Source organism: Meira miltonrushii (assembly GCF_003144205.1).
Source record: "Meira miltonrushii strain MCA 3882 unplaced genomic scaffold FA14scaffold_3, whole genome shotgun sequence".
NCBI classification, from domain to species: domain Eukaryota; kingdom Fungi; phylum Basidiomycota; class Exobasidiomycetes; order Exobasidiales; family Brachybasidiaceae; genus Meira; species Meira miltonrushii.
The window spans coordinates 985,092-1,000,495 of record NW_020289945.1 but is presented as its reverse complement, the minus strand read 5'-3'; the positions used below and the strand labels follow the sequence as shown (position 1 = coordinate 1,000,495).

General features: G+C 42.5%; 8 protein-coding genes across 8 annotated transcripts; 6 read left to right on the top strand and 2 right to left on the bottom strand.

Moving 5' to 3' along the window:
• Nucleotides 1-8: 8 nt before the first annotated feature.
• Nucleotides 9-1,408, top strand: FA14DRAFT_156245 (uncharacterized protein; the record flags this gene model as incomplete). Its single annotated transcript, XM_025497813.1, has 3 exons — nucleotides 9-329; nucleotides 394-562; nucleotides 840-1,408. 3 exons carry the CDS (start codon nucleotides 9-11, stop codon nucleotides 1,406-1,408), a joined length of 1,059 nt encoding a protein of 352 aa, XP_025353856.1.
• Nucleotides 1,409-1,572: 164 nt separating this feature from the next.
• FA14DRAFT_156244 (uncharacterized protein) lies at nucleotides 1,573-2,416 on the top strand (the record flags this gene model as incomplete). The annotated part of the gene is made up of 4 exons (XM_025497812.1): nucleotides 1,573-1,899; nucleotides 1,970-2,164; nucleotides 2,210-2,305; nucleotides 2,372-2,416. 4 exons carry the CDS (start codon nucleotides 1,573-1,575, stop codon nucleotides 2,414-2,416), a joined length of 663 nt encoding a protein of 220 aa, XP_025353855.1.
• Nucleotides 2,417-2,659: 243 nt separating this feature from the next.
• FA14DRAFT_156243 (uncharacterized protein) lies at nucleotides 2,660-4,134 on the top strand (the record flags this gene model as incomplete). The annotated part of the gene is made up of 6 exons (XM_025497811.1): nucleotides 2,660-3,155; nucleotides 3,372-3,566; nucleotides 3,612-3,658; nucleotides 3,718-3,912; nucleotides 3,980-4,060; nucleotides 4,120-4,134. The coding sequence occupies 6 exons, from the start codon at nucleotides 2,660-2,662 to the stop codon at nucleotides 4,132-4,134; spliced, it is 1,029 nt and encodes a 342-aa protein (XP_025353854.1).
• A 369-nt stretch (nucleotides 4,135-4,503) lies between these two features.
• On the top strand, nucleotides 4,504-6,658 carry FA14DRAFT_180197 (uncharacterized protein; the record flags this gene model as incomplete). Its single annotated transcript, XM_025500985.1, has 4 exons — nucleotides 4,504-5,060; nucleotides 5,317-5,647; nucleotides 5,714-5,908; nucleotides 6,461-6,658. The coding sequence occupies 4 exons, from the start codon at nucleotides 4,504-4,506 to the stop codon at nucleotides 6,656-6,658; spliced, it is 1,281 nt and encodes a 426-aa protein (XP_025353853.1).
• FA14DRAFT_161347 (uncharacterized protein) lies at nucleotides 6,412-9,515 on the bottom strand. The gene has a single exon (XM_025499075.1). It carries the CDS (start codon nucleotides 9,242-9,244, stop codon nucleotides 6,791-6,793), a length of 2,454 nt encoding a protein of 817 aa, XP_025353852.1. The 5' UTR covers nucleotides 9,245-9,515; the 3' UTR covers nucleotides 6,412-6,790.
• A 1,094-nt stretch (nucleotides 9,516-10,609) lies between these two features.
• Nucleotides 10,610-11,409, top strand: FA14DRAFT_161346 (uncharacterized protein). The gene is made up of 3 exons (XM_025499074.1): nucleotides 10,610-10,705; nucleotides 10,777-10,840; nucleotides 10,906-11,409. The coding sequence occupies exons 1-3, from the start codon at nucleotides 10,669-10,671 to the stop codon at nucleotides 11,336-11,338; spliced, it is 534 nt and encodes a 177-aa protein (XP_025353851.1). The 5' UTR covers nucleotides 10,610-10,668; the 3' UTR covers nucleotides 11,339-11,409.
• A 711-nt stretch (nucleotides 11,410-12,120) lies between these two features.
• FA14DRAFT_63271 (uncharacterized protein) lies at nucleotides 12,121-14,428 on the top strand. The gene has a single exon (XM_025502598.1). It carries the CDS (start codon nucleotides 12,384-12,386, stop codon nucleotides 14,205-14,207), a length of 1,824 nt encoding a protein of 607 aa, XP_025353850.1. The 5' UTR covers nucleotides 12,121-12,383; the 3' UTR covers nucleotides 14,208-14,428.
• On the bottom strand, nucleotides 14,319-15,180 carry FA14DRAFT_107027 (cytochrome b5; the record flags this gene model as incomplete). Its single annotated transcript, XM_025495794.1, has 3 exons — nucleotides 14,319-14,621; nucleotides 14,692-14,981; nucleotides 15,069-15,180. Coding segments are annotated over 3 exons (705 nt in total), but the record flags the coding sequence as incomplete, so codon positions are not given.
• Between the last annotated feature and the right edge of the window lie 224 nt (nucleotides 15,181-15,404).

Sequence of the window (15,404 nt, the reverse complement as noted above, 5' to 3'; positions counted from 1 at the left end):
GAGTCCAAATGTTGCGACCGCTCCGATCTTTGCTCCTGTTGCTGTACATCTGTACAAGCATTGAAATAGTCTTGCTTACTAATCCCTATCAACATCGTGAGCAAAGAGTACATGCAGATTTCGATCTGAATCAGCCCGCAATTCTCGAAGACGATGAAATTCAAGAAGGGAGCGAAAACCATCACACCTCCCTAATTCGCGCCGCAGCACCTCAAAGCCCGGCTAAGGAAGCTCTACAATGTGAACACAACACTCTTTGTGCACATTGGCCAGAACTTACAAGAGCAGAAAAAACCAAAGTATACTGGGATAGATATAAAAAGAAGACGGTATGTCATCTTCTAGATCTTTTTTTTTGCGAACTTATATACTAACTTCATATCTCCTCTTCAGCCGAAAGAGACTTTGAAGCTGCAAGCAAAGCTGCGAAACAAGCGATTCAGAGAAAGGAAAGCTATACCTCTCATGGATAAAAAAATACAAAATCGGATAAGATACGAAAATGATTCAATTCGATATGCTCACTTAACGGAAGATAGAAAGCTGCTCTCTCAAAAGCGTCGTGCGCGCAGAGAAAGGGAGCTGATCAATAAGCATCAAAAGAATCAACAATGAATATGCCTGTGCCGTTTTCAGGCGAGAGTAACGATAGGCCTAATCAGCAAAGCACATAATCATTGTATCGGGCAAGCGGGGCGTAAAGCAGCTTATACTTAATCATCCCCACAAATCTATGAAACATGTATCTGTAAATCTATTCTACATCTCCTCATAGCCTCCACACCTCGCTATCATGAGATGTGTATTTATGATAACATTCTTCACACGTCTCGTCACAGCTGTCTCTAAATCCAAAGCACCCTTCCTTTGGGATCTCAATAAAGACCCGCCAGATGAGGAAAGTAAGGTGGGAAGCTGGTTGAGTGAAGGTCGCGAAAATGGCTCTAACAAGGAGTCAATCGTTGAAGCCACAATTGGGTCCGGTAGATATTGGGGCACACGAAAGAGACGTACTGATCTTAATCCAGCTCACAGGCTACAAATTCGGAACCCTCTTGCAGTAAACAAGACATTATCAAAGCCTGACCAGGCTGAAAGGCCATCCAAATTAACAGCTGAACAAAAACAAAGGTACAGTCTACAAAGAAAGCTTATTTATGCGGCATTACGTCGTGATGAGAGAAAAGCTATCAACATAAAACGTGCTCAACAAGAAAAGGATCGAGTAGAAAGGATGAACATAGAGGAGCGAAAAGCTTATGTAGCAAGAGAACGAATTTGGAAAAAACAGAATAGAGTCAAATTAGAAAACACAAGAACAGAAGAGCAAAAACAGGAATATAAAGCTAAACGAGCGATAGTGAATAGGAAATATTACCTCTCACGAAAAGCAAAGGAAAATCAATAATAATAAGAATGCAGCGCTCGCATCGTCTTCAACAAAGGGGCGTAGCGATGTATGTTTGTGATGTGTAATAAATATAGTACACTGTCTTGTTTAAATTCGCATACGGTTGCGCTTATCGAGCCCCACTGGAAATGATCATCCTACCAAATACGACATTGATCATCATGAAAGGCTTCATTTGCTTTTATGCTCTGATTCTGGTCAGCTTGACCATTGTCATGGCTGGATTTGATGGCACACCCTCTAAAGTACCTTTTAGATGGAATTTGAATCAAACTCCTTCGCCGGAAGAAGGTTCACATGACCTCTTGCCTAGCAGCACCCAAGAAAGACAAGAGGACATGAGTCAACATCCACAAGTGCATCTACCTGTTAATTCAAATGGTGCTGTTGTTGACTGCCCAATTCATAGTCCTACCTGTATTCATTGGAAAACGTTGAGCGATGCAGAGAAACGAAAAAGCCAAAGACAAAGATTTGAGCAACAATTCGTAAGTGAAAGTAAAACAATGACAAAAAGAGATATTGGCTTACTTTTCATGTCCTGTCTGCCTCTCGTAGCCTGAAAAAGCAGCAGAAAAGAGAGCAAAGAAGCGAAAAGCGTACAGTGAAATGCCAAAAGACAAGAAAGAGAGATTCGTCCAACAGATTTGTGAATACAAAAAGCGTAAACTGAGAAATGCAACTGAATCAGAAAAGAGTCAGATTAGACGTGAAAAGGCAGATAAGGCAAGGATATACGAAAGAAATCGTAGGGTAAGTTTAAATTTTTTTCCCCGGCATGATGAAAACGCCTAACAGATTGACCCGATCTCACAGCTCACAATGACGGCTGCAGATCTTGAACTTTATCGACAAAAAAGACGCTTATCAGGTGCGAAGGCGAGGAAGGAAAAGGTAAGTCTCTGTCACCACACCAAAGAATACGAATTGATTTACATGAATGTCTTTCCAACCCCAAAGCTTGACAAAAAGATGAAAGAAAATCCTTCATCGGGGCAGAAGTGATATCGTTTGTATTACATCTGTACAACTGTTTTCCGGGGCAAATAAATCAGAGGCATGCTTCACGCAACGCAATTTGCCTGTCATTGTGTTCGCGGCTTTGGATTCAACCTAATGTTATGGCATGCGATGAAAATGTTTTCATTCTTCAAGTCCTTGTTTATAAATAATATCATCTTCACAATGAAAACCGTCCATTTATTGATCCTCCTATACCTCAGTCAGCAGTGGAAGAGTCCTATAAACATGACCAACTCCACAAAAACACCCTTTCCTTGGAACTTGAACGAACCAGGCTCACCGAATGAGCATGAAGAGCCACAAAGCCCTGAAGCGAGTAGAACAAGCAGGAGGACGGATGAGGCCGAAACTGTGAGAGCTTTTGAAAGATCAAATGTGAAATACGCTCGAAGAAGAAGGCGGAATCAAATCGATCCAGCTGATGATCAATGTGAAGGAGAAAGTTGGAATAAGACTGAAATACGAAAGAAAAACATGCCTACAGCAGCTCAACGAGACCTATACAATCAGCGAAAGAGGGAAAAGTACGCTGCTATGAACAAAGACAAGAAGAAAAGTTACATTACAAAAATGCGAGAACAAAAAGAATTACGTTTTGCGAAATTGAATCCACAAGAACAAGAAGCCTTTATTGCACGAAGAAGATTTTTGGAAAATAAAAGAAAACTCAGAAAAAGATTGTCTAGAACAGATGAGCAAAAGCTGAAAGACAAAGAGCTTCGTAAGGTACAAAAACAAAAGGCAAAGAAGAATCAATAGAAGATGTCATTGTGGATTCAGGATCTCAACACCTCTCCTTTCAGGGGCGCGTCCAGCATACTGACACAGCCTTTTATATCAGCATAGTTGCTGCCGCTCATGATAAGCCGACCAATCTCTTCTCTTCTCTAGAACATTGTAAATATGATCAGGAAAACTGTATTGCATACGATTTTAGTCATTCTGATACTCTCGTGGGCAGTACAAGCTGTGAATGAGAGCAATAAGCAAAAACCGACACTTCCATTTGATTTGAATGAAGAACCACCCTTGGACGACCAGCCAGTTTCATCTCCTCAAAGTGCTTCAAAGGACGTTGAAAGCCGTGCAGAAGGTTCAACAGGTGTAAAACCAGTGCGCGGCGAAGATGATTGTGTGTTGCATACCCGTGATTGCATTCATTGGAAAACCTTAACAGCAACAGAAAGACGTAAGCATGCCAGACGACTATTCAAGCAAGAACATGTAGGTATTTCATAGCGGATCAGAATTTGAGGTGATTGAACTTTCTTTCTCCGATATAGCCAGATGCAGCAGCAGAACACTTAGCCAAAAGGCGAAAGGTATACCAAGGATTGTCTGTAGAAAAGAAGAAGTCACAAAATAAGAGGATCATGCAGAACTTCAGCATAAGGATGGGTAAGAAGAATAAAGCAGAGCTGCAAAAGTATAGGAACAAGAGAGCGGAGCAATTCAGGGTTCGATATGCAAAGAAAAAGGTAAGGTGTGGCAAGATGAACAAAAATGAGCGCATCGATATTGAATCCTTGTTCCTACCCTTGAAAGCTTGAAATGTCCAAAGAGGAGCATGAAGCCATTCAAGAAAAGCGCAGAAAAGCCTATCAGAAGTACATCAATGCAAAGAAGGTATGTTGTATGGGAAACGCCGGTGAAAAGCTATTGTTGAACTCACTCTGTTTCATCAGAAAAAGCAAGAATAATGAATACAGCGTTTCCATTAGCCAAATTTGTTTGTATGTTGGTAAAGTACAACATTTGTCTCTACACGAAAGACATCTTTCAGGCCGTCCTTTTTCGACCACTGCACTTGAGTATTTCAGATCAGGTTTTCATCCTTAATGTATAAGCGATCCTAGTCTGAGTGGCTTTTGCTTGATTGCCAAAGCTAAAAAGCAATCTTACGAGCCGGTCCCTAACACATCTTGCGTTTCCACGGCAACATTCAAGTTGTATATCCAGCGAACGGGGCTTAATTTTGAAGAAATTATAAGAGTTTCGGGCATGACTTGTCTAGTAATATAATCACAACCAACATGAAGTCAAAATTGCTCAGCTTAGTGATAGTCGGGATGTTCGTATACTTAGCAAAATCAGTCGATAATACTGCAATAGATAGGCCAAAGTTCGATTTCGACCTGAACGAGCCTGCCTCTTCGGCGGAGAGCGAGCCAGAGGACAGCAGATCATCTGAAAAGCATAAGAATGGAGAAGTTGAACAAGGGTTAGGTCATGATAAATTACCATTGCAGTGGAATCGAGAGTATGCTAAACAAAGATCTAATCGTAAACCTATCTCAGATATCGGCCGCCTTACAAATGTACACTCTGAACAGATAAAAGTCCGACCTAAACGTAAAAGGGATTATTCTCACTTACCTGAGGAACAAAAAGAACGATACAGGAAACAAAAACGTGAAGCATATGCAGCGAAGAGTAAAAAAGAAAGGGCGGCAATTGGTAAAAAGAACTTTAAGAATTTTCAAGATCGACTTGCCAGAATGACACCCGAACAACGTAAAGCACATGACGTAAAACAGCTCCAATGGGAACAAAATTACCTGGCAAGAAGACGAACTCTTTGGCGCATTAGATGGCATAAGAAAAAAGCCAACGTGAAAAAGGGCAAGTGAAAACACCCTACACACTAGAAGAGTGTATGTCGTAGATTGTTGATGATGTACACAGCATTTCAGTATGCAAAGAGCACGACGAATGATGCATTTCACAAACTTATCGGGGCTAAAATATATTGTTTTCACTTTAACTTAGAGCCAATGAGAGTTTGACCGCATTTTTTCCTATATACAATGCTACCATGACACGATCAGCATGAGGTTGTTTTGCCTTTTATATTCTGTACAACTTCTTGTATTTGCCGTAAGAGCAGTATCTGACAGCAGCAAAGCTTCTAAAATGCAATTTGCATGGGACTTGAATAAATCTCCGCCTCCAGAGGAGGATTCTGATCAAGGTGAACCTTCGCAATTGGGTAATCTAGCACACTCGCCCGCGCCGTCCCTGAGACCTGCATCCTTGGGTATCACTCGAAGGAGAAGAAGTGACTTTGCTCGAAAGAAACGCAAGAATTTCGGAAATATTCCAAATATAGAAAAAGGGGAAGAGTGTATACATTCACCATATTGTGAACATTGGAAAACATTGACGAAACCTCAAAAGCACGTCATTAGTAATCGAATATATCGAGAAAACAATGTGAGTATGTTTAAATCAACCTTTAAAATAACGCTGACGATATCACATCCCCAAAACAACTTTCAGCCATACGTAAAGGAAAAAGCGAAAAAACAAAAGAAAGAAAAGTATAAACGGTATACAAAAGCTGAAAGACAAGCAATGTCACAAATCTCAAAGGCGAGAAGAAAGAATAGATTAGCCGCAATGGATGATCAAGAACGTTTGGAATACAATGAACGTCGGAATAAATGGCAAAGAGAATTCTACATGAAAAAGAAGGTAAGAAAAGAGAAATGTTTGATAGCTTATCAAAAATTCACACGTTGTCTGCCTTTCTAGCATTCTGATACGCCGGAACAACGTAAAGAGTTTCTAGATAGACGTAAAATACAGATCAAACACTGGAGGGAAAGAAAGGTATGTTGGATGTCATTGTGTTTTAGGTAAAAGCTAATAATATCTCTTTCTCTCTATGATGCAAAAATTTGTAGAAAATGGAGCGAAAAGGCTGAAATGATAATCGGCTTGAGAAGCTCAAGCATGCGCGCATAATTGCCGTCGGGTACCTAAAATTCGAGGAGACGCAACTCCAAAAAGGACAAATTATGCTCTATGGGATACAATGCCTTGAAATTCTTGCCCCCTTGTTTGGGGCTTCAAGGTGGTTTAGGGTCGTATGCAAAACCTTGGCAAATTGTTTTGTCCCTTGATTTCTTCCCCCAATGCGCGGCTTTAACCACCTTATCTTTGGCGCAAGAAACATTAATTATTCTTCTCACACGTTCCTGAGATATAAACAGCCTTATGAAAAGCTCATCTTTCTTCCCCAAGCTCTCCATCTCTTACGCTCTGTACATAATGGAAGACGAGCATTATCATCAATTTGTTGTTTTTATGCGCTTGTTCGTTGTTACAACTTCAGTCATTGTCCTTTTATTAATCGTTCCTTGTTTCGCTTCTGCGATCAAAGCAGATATCGATTTATCAGAAGAACAAAGAAACGTGATTGCAACAATGCCAGATAGATAAGCTTGATCGAAATGCAATTGATCAATTAAATGGCATGAGAGACATACGGAACAAGTACAATATTGAATCGCAAACCGAAACTATGATAAAAATACAAGAAGAAAAAGAAAAATCGCGATTTTTCTTTTTCTTCTAGTGTGCAAGTTGTTGAAGTGGCGAAGGTGAAGGACTTCGAGTTCGATCGTGCAAATAAGCAAAAGTAGGAGATCTATGATGATTATGAAGTGAATGATTACCTTGTTCACTTCCGCTATCGCTACTATCAATAGAAAGATTGCTGCCATGCTTTGATAATTCTAGCGTGCCCCAACCTGCTCCTCTATAGCCAGCCATCATTGCTGATTCTTTTGTCAATCCTAGCGTTCTTCTCGATTGTTTCTTGTTCAAGGATGGCGTTGTCGGGGGCGTTTCCGTTGCCGTCGATGTTTCAGACCAAGGCGTTGGATAAACTAGTGCTGGATGTGCTTTGGACAATTCTTCATTTCTAACGACGTCAGGTGGTGTTTGAGGAGGTTGAAGTTGAACGGATGTACGATATTTATCTTCACCAGACGTCTTGGTATCATGTTCTTCCTTTCTACGCGAAGAGGACAAAGGATTCGATGTGCTTGGTCCAGAATTTGGTTCAGAATCGGAAGAGGCTTTTGTCGATTTAGTGTTTTGCTCGTCAGGCCCAGATTCGGGAATAGAACTTGAGCTAGACTTTGCCTTCTCGGTGCTCAAGTCCCATCGGACGCCGCCCGATTTGGATGAAGCGGAAGAGTTATGACTTCTGGCTGACTGACCGGCATTGCTGAATTGCTTGGAAGCCATATCCCGTGCTTTAGGTGTTTGTTCTGATTTATCCTGTCCCTTTTTCTGTTGTTGGTGCAAAGATGACTTTTCATCTCTGCTAGGTGTTGGCGTGAGCATGTTTGAATCAAATAATGAATCGATCACCGATTCTGGTGGCCGATCATGATGAGCACCTGCTGCAAATGAGAAGGCCAATCTACCGCCTCCACCTCTTTCCTTTACAGCACGAGCTGTATCTTTGTGTGATAGCTTCGTGCGAAGGTTTTCTTCTGGGATACGAGAATGTCTTGCAACACTGTGTGGACTCCAATCACTTAGAGCTTTTGTCACGCTCGTAGATCGACCGCCACCATGTGTTTCTGAGCTAGGCTGGTCAGCGCTGCCGCCGTTTGAGCTCGATCCATCATCTGCTTCCGATCCTGCGGAGCTTGAAGGTCCCTTGCTTCCTGTCGGAGAAGAGCCTTCCAAGGTAGGTACAAGACTTCCGACCAATAAGCCACGTCTATTGGCAGGTACTTGGTACTCTCGCGTCCCACCTACATGTTTCATTTCAACAGTGATTTTTACTGTTGCGTTCGTCGGACCTTCCAAAAGCAGGTATCTTCTGGTTTCCGTTCTGCTCAAAACATGGTGATGATGGTGTTCCGAATGTGTCGTGTGATAGTGGTGATGGTGATGATGATGATGATGTGGATGAGGTGCAAATTCTGCCAAATTGATCGAAACATGACCGAATTTCATCATTGTTTGATGATCAGCATGATTGCCTTCGATGCCTGTCGGTACATCTGCTCTGACGGAGATGCGCAATTCAGATGAAGCCAACATACCCCAACCAGACGTATCGTGTGAAGTATTTGATCCACTGCCATCATGATGTAGAATGCCAGCCGAATTTGCAAGCACATCCCTTTGACTTGCCGATCTACGCATCGGAGCGTCTGTCGATCGAGAAGACTTTATTGCCGCTTGCTCATTTAGTGTAGTTCCAGAGTGTGATCCACCTGAAACATTCCTGGGCTTCTCAACATTGAACCTTACACCAACATCAAGCTGCTTTTCCCATACCACCCTGCTATCCTTTACGGGTGAGCTTGAAGTTTCACCACGTGGATGATTGTTCCCTATGCCGTGGTTGTGGTGATGGCTGTGATGCTGATTGCCATTGCTTGAGTTGCTCTGTTGAGATGATTCACGACCATGATGATAATCAGTCAAAACTTCAGAAGCTTCTTCTGAGCCATCGTCGCCATCATTGCTTTTCACGTCCATCGATCGTCTTGTATCTTGGCTATCTCTTGGAGTCTTACTCTTTTTCGAACTTGCTGGCGACGTTTGTGAGGATGAATGTGGTCTCAGGGCGTCCCTAATGCCGGAAAAGATTCGATAGCTTCCTTTTCGATCGCTTTTGGTATTGTTGCTGTACGTGGAGGAAGCATCATCTCCGCCTTTGTGATGTGCTCGTCTTATGGAACCGGAATCAATGCTACCACTTTCATCGCGATCGAAAGAACTGCTAAGGGTACTTGTACTCTTTTTATGAGCTAGATGATGGAATTGCTTTGATTCTGGAGCTGTTGTGCTTGTAGACGGATTTGCCGAAGAAGAAGAAGAAGCTGCAGCTGTTGCTGAAGCGATTGCCGAAGCCAGATTATGGGTATGTTCAACTTTCCATTTTGCTTTAAATTGGCCTGCAACCATTGGCACATTTGTTAATTCATGAATTGTGATTCTCGTTTGAAAGTAAGCATGTTTTTGACTGCCAAAATTGACGCCCAAAAGAGCTGCCATGTTGAATTGATGAAAGAGAAAGAGATTGCTATGGTGATTGTTGTATAAAAGTTTCTTTCATTGTCCTCATTCTTTTGTTTATCGTGATGGTGGTAGTATTGAATCAAAGCCGGTAAGATGTCAAGATCTTTGAAATTGACGGGGACAAAAATTTACTCTTGTGTAATGAGCAAAAACTGCAAGATTGTTTGTATGAACATGCTTGATTATACGCCGCGGGCGTTTTAAATTTATGCAATACACAGGATCGACGGCTAGAAGGAGTGAGAAGTGAATTAAAGTTGGGTGTGAGGTGCAGGAAGGCACAAAACAAGTGCATGCACGCGATATGAAGGGTAATTGGGAAAATAACAGCGGAATCGTGCATATGAAGCGTGAAAGAATGTTGAGATGAAGGAAAGCAGAAGAGAGCGCGCTCCACCCTTTGGCACTCGGAGGACAACTACCGAAAAAAAGAATCTTAACAATCTCCGTGGCTTACTTTTTGATATGGAATCGGCGATAAGTGCAGCCGGGGCACTCTTTCCTCAACATTCTTTATCTGAAACGATGTGGGGAGTCGGACATATTTCAGTGAAACATGATATGATAATCTCTCTCATTTCTCGTCGTCATCCGTTCCGAATGCCATTGATATAAAAGTATACACTCGTCATCGAATAAGATAATCTGGAAAATAATGTCCGATTGCATAACGCTAATGAAAGTAAAACATGACCAATCAACCGCATAAGGATCTAAGGAACGATCACTACATCATCCGCTTGAGCTTCTTTTTTTACGCGTTATGATATTGTAAGCTAGCGTGCCAAGCATATCATTTTATAACCAATGCGATTATATAAGGACGATGGATGAGGAAGAGGAGGAAATTGATGACCAAAACGAAAAAGGGTTAATTCTTTATCAAGTTGACAAGCTGATCATGAGCACAGATTGTACTCAATTTTAATTGAATACTATGCACGCCATAATTCGAGCATAATGTCATCCACCATAATTATTAATCCACTTCCACTTTCGGATGATTACCCCAACGAATGATGATGATAGAGGACAAGATCACGTTTGAGGTCTGCCTCTAACTGGCTCGAGCGCTGAATTGCAAGCCACAGAGGAAGAGGAATGAGCAGGAGTGAAGTGCACTTTATCTGTTAAACCATTTAGCGTGCGCTGCATATTTATGTACCCCACACTTTTATTAAGAGCAGCAGTTGGGGTTGACAGGACCATTCATTTCCATTCGTGTATTCCTATTCAAAGGCGCCCGCTTTTATATTCATGCTCGGGCCATCAACAGGCAAAAGTCTCATATCGTGTGATGTGATTTGAATACACTTCCTGGCTAGACCTCATCCTCTCGTAAAAGAGTGGATTCGATTAAAGTCAATTCAGCGTATTCTATCCCATCTTTTTATCTCACAATGGCTGCTGATCATGTTGCAGGTCATCCAATCGCAAGTATGTTGAAAGGATAGGCTGTAGTGACAATTCAACAACGGGATTACTGACATTTCCCCTTCTTCTCCCAGTCCGCGTTGGTGGTCGTCGAATGAGTCAAAGCAATCCCATTCGCAGTCCTACCAAGACACAACAGTAAGTGCTGGCATTGGCAGAGCATGTGATGTTCCAGTCTGACACATTCCAGCCGCTACCTTCAGAACCCCTTCCTCCTCCTTGGAATCAAATGATGCAGGCGAAGGTGGTGTAAATACGGTTGAAGTGCCCGATTATCCTCGTCCACGTTCACCAAATTCAGCCAAGGCAAATGCTACGAATGCGAACGAGCCGGCTCCTACAGCCGAAGAGGCAGCCAATGCCGCCAATCAACAAACCTCAAACGGCAATGGCAATGGCAACGGCGGCGGCGGTAATCGTCAAGAGCGTCGTCGTCAAGAACGTCGACGTGAAAAGAGTCACCGTGATGGAGAAGATACGAACAACAACAATAACAGCAACACTTTATCTTCTCATAATGATGCAATGTTTAATCATTTGAATAAACGTATCAATGATCGTAATATGCGTAATGATCCAATGGGCGGAAGCAAAGGCGTTCGTATCACTCAACCTGCGGGCAAATTTATGGCTTGAAAATGCGAGGAATTGTGCTTTTGTGTAGCGAAAGACTGTATCATGATGACAAAGAATTGAATGAGTTTTATATTGAGTTTGATTTGTCAATTTGTGAGAAAAGCTTAGCATTCAGCCGCTCTCTACATTTTTCATCTTAGAGCTTGAGGCCATACCAAAACAATAAGTTCAGAGAGATTAGCTAACAAACAAAGCGGCAAGGATGATAATCAACAAGGGACCACCCTTCTTCTTGAGGCGAAGGAAAAGACGGCGTCCATGTTTGTTGCCATGGCCACCGCCATCGTTTAGCCGTGAAAGCCACCCGCGCCCGCTCTTCTTGCTTCCATGAATGTATGCGTGCGTGCGCCGGCTTCCAATCCATGTGATGTGTCTATGTCATGTGTGCTTAATAACCGCTTGGTCCCATGTTTTGCCGTTTGTATAATGTGCGTGCCTGTTGTGTGCGTGTGGCAAAGCGTACAAATACAAATTTGGCCGGATCCAATAAGCACGGCAAAAAAGGCACGTTGCTTATAAAACAGATCTTGTTCCTTCTATTCTATTACGCCACGCCACGCCTTGAATGTTGAAAAACGCGGTTTAAGCAGTGTGTGTGTGTTTCAAAGAGTAACACGTTCCATGACGTGTAGCTTTCTATGCAAGATTAAAGTTTTGAATACAACAACAGTTGTACATGCATCATACATACATCCTTTTGTTTTGTTTTTTTGTATCCATCAACTTCACTTTCTTTACTCCCATAGAAAACAATCTTAAGTCAAACAACGGACCGACTCAATCCACAAAAGTCACACCGCGTTTATATTCGCGGAGTTTTGATTCGAAACGTTTTTGCTCCGTTTTGATTATTCGTTGAAGAGAAGGGGGGTGTTTACACACACAAACACACGCACTTCAAAGCAAAAAACAAATTAAATTCCTACCCCACGTCGTAATCAAGAAAGGAGAAGTACGGCGGTCATACGATACGTCCTGCGTCATTTTCGCCCCTTTCATTCCTCTTCTCTTCTTCGATCTTTTCATCAATCCTCCACTTACAAAAATGGTGACATGGTACTTGTGGCCTGCTGCTCTGGCAAACTATATTATCCCGCAAGAATCAAGTTTACGTGATAAGAAGCTGGCAATCTACTTTGGTATCTCGATTGTCATCCTGCATTCAGCATTTCACATCTTATCCAATACGCTCTTTCGTGGTGCAGAACCAAAGAGACTCAAACAACGATCATGGATCTTGACAACGATAAATGCTTTCGTCATGACTGCTGTCAGTTTTCCATTCTTGTGGGACTTGCTCAGCTCAGGATTCGATTTGCATAACGTCAAACATCGCGATGAATATATCACAAAACCATTCTCATGTTTCTTTGTCGCATACCTCTTGAGCGATTTAGGACTAGGATCAATCTTTTATCGACATTTGATCAATTTGTCGTCTGGTTGGATTCATCATTCCGTCTATACGCTCTTGTTTGCTTTTTGGATGCACAAAGGTTGGGCTTTCATCGCGGTGATGGCTTGTGTTTTCGAATTACCAACATTTGTGATGGGAATTGCTTCTCTTCATCCACCTCTTCGTTCCAATATGGCATTCACCGTCACATTCTTCATCACAAGAGTCTTTTTCCATTTCGGCCTTTTGATCGCCTCATTCACCAAGCATGGAAGAGAGACGAAAGGCATCGATGGAAGTTGGGGACCTGCGATCAGCGTGTTGGTCACCTACCCCATGCATCTCTGGTGGGGTTACAAATGCATTCTATCCATGCGACGTAGGATGCACAAACGTAAAGTCGAAAGACGCAAAGAACGAGAAGCACTCTTGCAAAGTCTCAAAGAAGGTGGTGTGGCTTCTTACTTTGATGCAGCAGGTCAATTGTTTACGGGTATGCCAGATCCACAAATCAGTAGTGCTCTTAACACACCTGCAACAACGCCTGGCTCAAGTCCATTGCTCACTGCTGCCGATAAAAAAGCAACTTCTCCTTTCCAACGTGCAGCCGCAATGGCAGGTGGACCGATCAATATGGTGATGGGAAGAAGGACAAGAAAGGATAGCGATGTGAGCGAGAAATCGTTTTCTTTGGATAATAGCGCTTCTTCTTCTGCCATTGGTAACTCCAACAGTGCATCAACGTCCAAACGACAACCATTCACAAAACCTGTCCGACCTGAAGGTGCTCAACCGGAAGATCGTGAACCATTTTTGGCCATTCGTTCACCTGCTGAAACGCGCGATAAAGCACGTAGATTGGTTGCAGATGCCATTCGCAAAGCATGGGCAAATGCTCCTGATAGTTGGAGAAGACAATTTGAAGCTGAAGTGATGGCTGCTTTTGATAGTGCTTCTCCAAGTGTACAATCACGCAGAGCATCGGAAGATACGAGTGGAGAAGAATTAGAATTGGAAGGAGAAGGCGAAATTGAGAAAACTCAACAAGGTAGCGGATCCGTTGCCGCTGCCGGATCTGCTACCGGTGGCGCTCCTGATGAACGTACTCGTGCACAAAAAGGAAAAGATGCTGCACGTAGAGCACTTGTTCGAGCAATTCGAAGAACGATCAATGGTACAGATGAACGTGAGGCGGCGGCGGCAGATGCAGCTGCAGCAGCAGCAAGTGAAGTAGTGGCAGAAGCGCAAGCACAAGCTGAAGTATCGGAAGATCAAAGAAACGAAAGAAAGTTACTCAAAACGATCCTTCGTTTGGGCGGTGTTGAATTACCACCGGATATGGTAGGACAAGAATATACAGTAAGAGAATTTCCTGTAGAAAGAGATGCAAGCAGTACAAGAAGAACACGTCTTTTGGGTCAATTACGCAGACGAATGGAAGTGGCCAATCGGGAGGTGGTAGTGTTTGATTAATGATGAGAAGGAAGAAAGAGTTTCCAACACATTTTTTACGTACATTAGAATTTTCCATTATACCCAATATTTGTTACGATGACGAATGAAAATAATCATTTAAGATTCTGGCTTGTCTGCATTTGTGTTACAGGGTTTAGGTATAGGAGAAGATTTACTGATTCGTGGAAGGTCTAATTTACCCACAAACTTATACCTTTGATGATTATCGAAGAAGTTTTTCCATTCTTCGATTGCCGCAACTTCGTCCTTGTTTAATCCACGTAAATCGTGCGATAGATGGGAAGGGGTGTGGAAACAACCCGTAACGAAAGCCCGACTTGCATCTCTGCCTGCAAAGAAGTGGTAGCTGCCTTTTGGACCATATACCCATTTTCCAGGCGTGACATCGTAAACATGTCCCAAGATAGAAAGCTGAAGGCAAGAAAGGGAAAGTCAGTATTTATGCCATAAGTATCTTCTTTTTTACACCTCCTGTACGTACATAGATCGGCTTCAATTCATCTTTTCCATCGTATTTTGCAAGTTCTGCTGGAGTAAACATCCTTGTTGGTGGCATGAATGTTTCCTTTTGAACATACTTTCCACGATAACCCCATAATGCATCTCCGGCAATGAATTGTCCAAGGCCGAACGCACATAAAACAGCAACCAAGCTCCATTTGACGAAGAGGAAGGGCAAGCTCCTTCCTGTTGTGGTTGTTGTATCAGCTTTTCCTTTATCCGACTTGGATTCTGGTTTGGATTGTGCTTTGGTTTTATTGGCCCTTCCATCTGTCGATCTGAGAGTTACCTCATCTTTGGCTCCAGCTGGTAATTCTACAATTCTGCCAGCCATCCTGTTCTCGTTTGCTGTGATACGCTCCTGTTCCAGTCTCTCTTGTTCTGCTTTCCAACGTTGATGTTTTAGGAATGCAGTATTGATCTTCTTGTGTTTCACTTTTCGATTCGGATCAGAAGGATCAATATCGTACTTTTGTGGTACGTTTGGATCTTGTTCTGCTTCTTCTTCTGCTGCTCCGTGTATTCCTCCTATAGATGATGCTAAAAGGGAAAGGATAGATGAAGGCATGTATGTAAGTAGGAGGTGGTTGAAAAACGGAGAAGTTGTCTTTGCAGTGTGTTTCTTAACTCCACGTATGCTGCTTCTAAAGTGCGGCTGCCGGGGGGAACGCGAATTTAATCTTGCATGCAGGG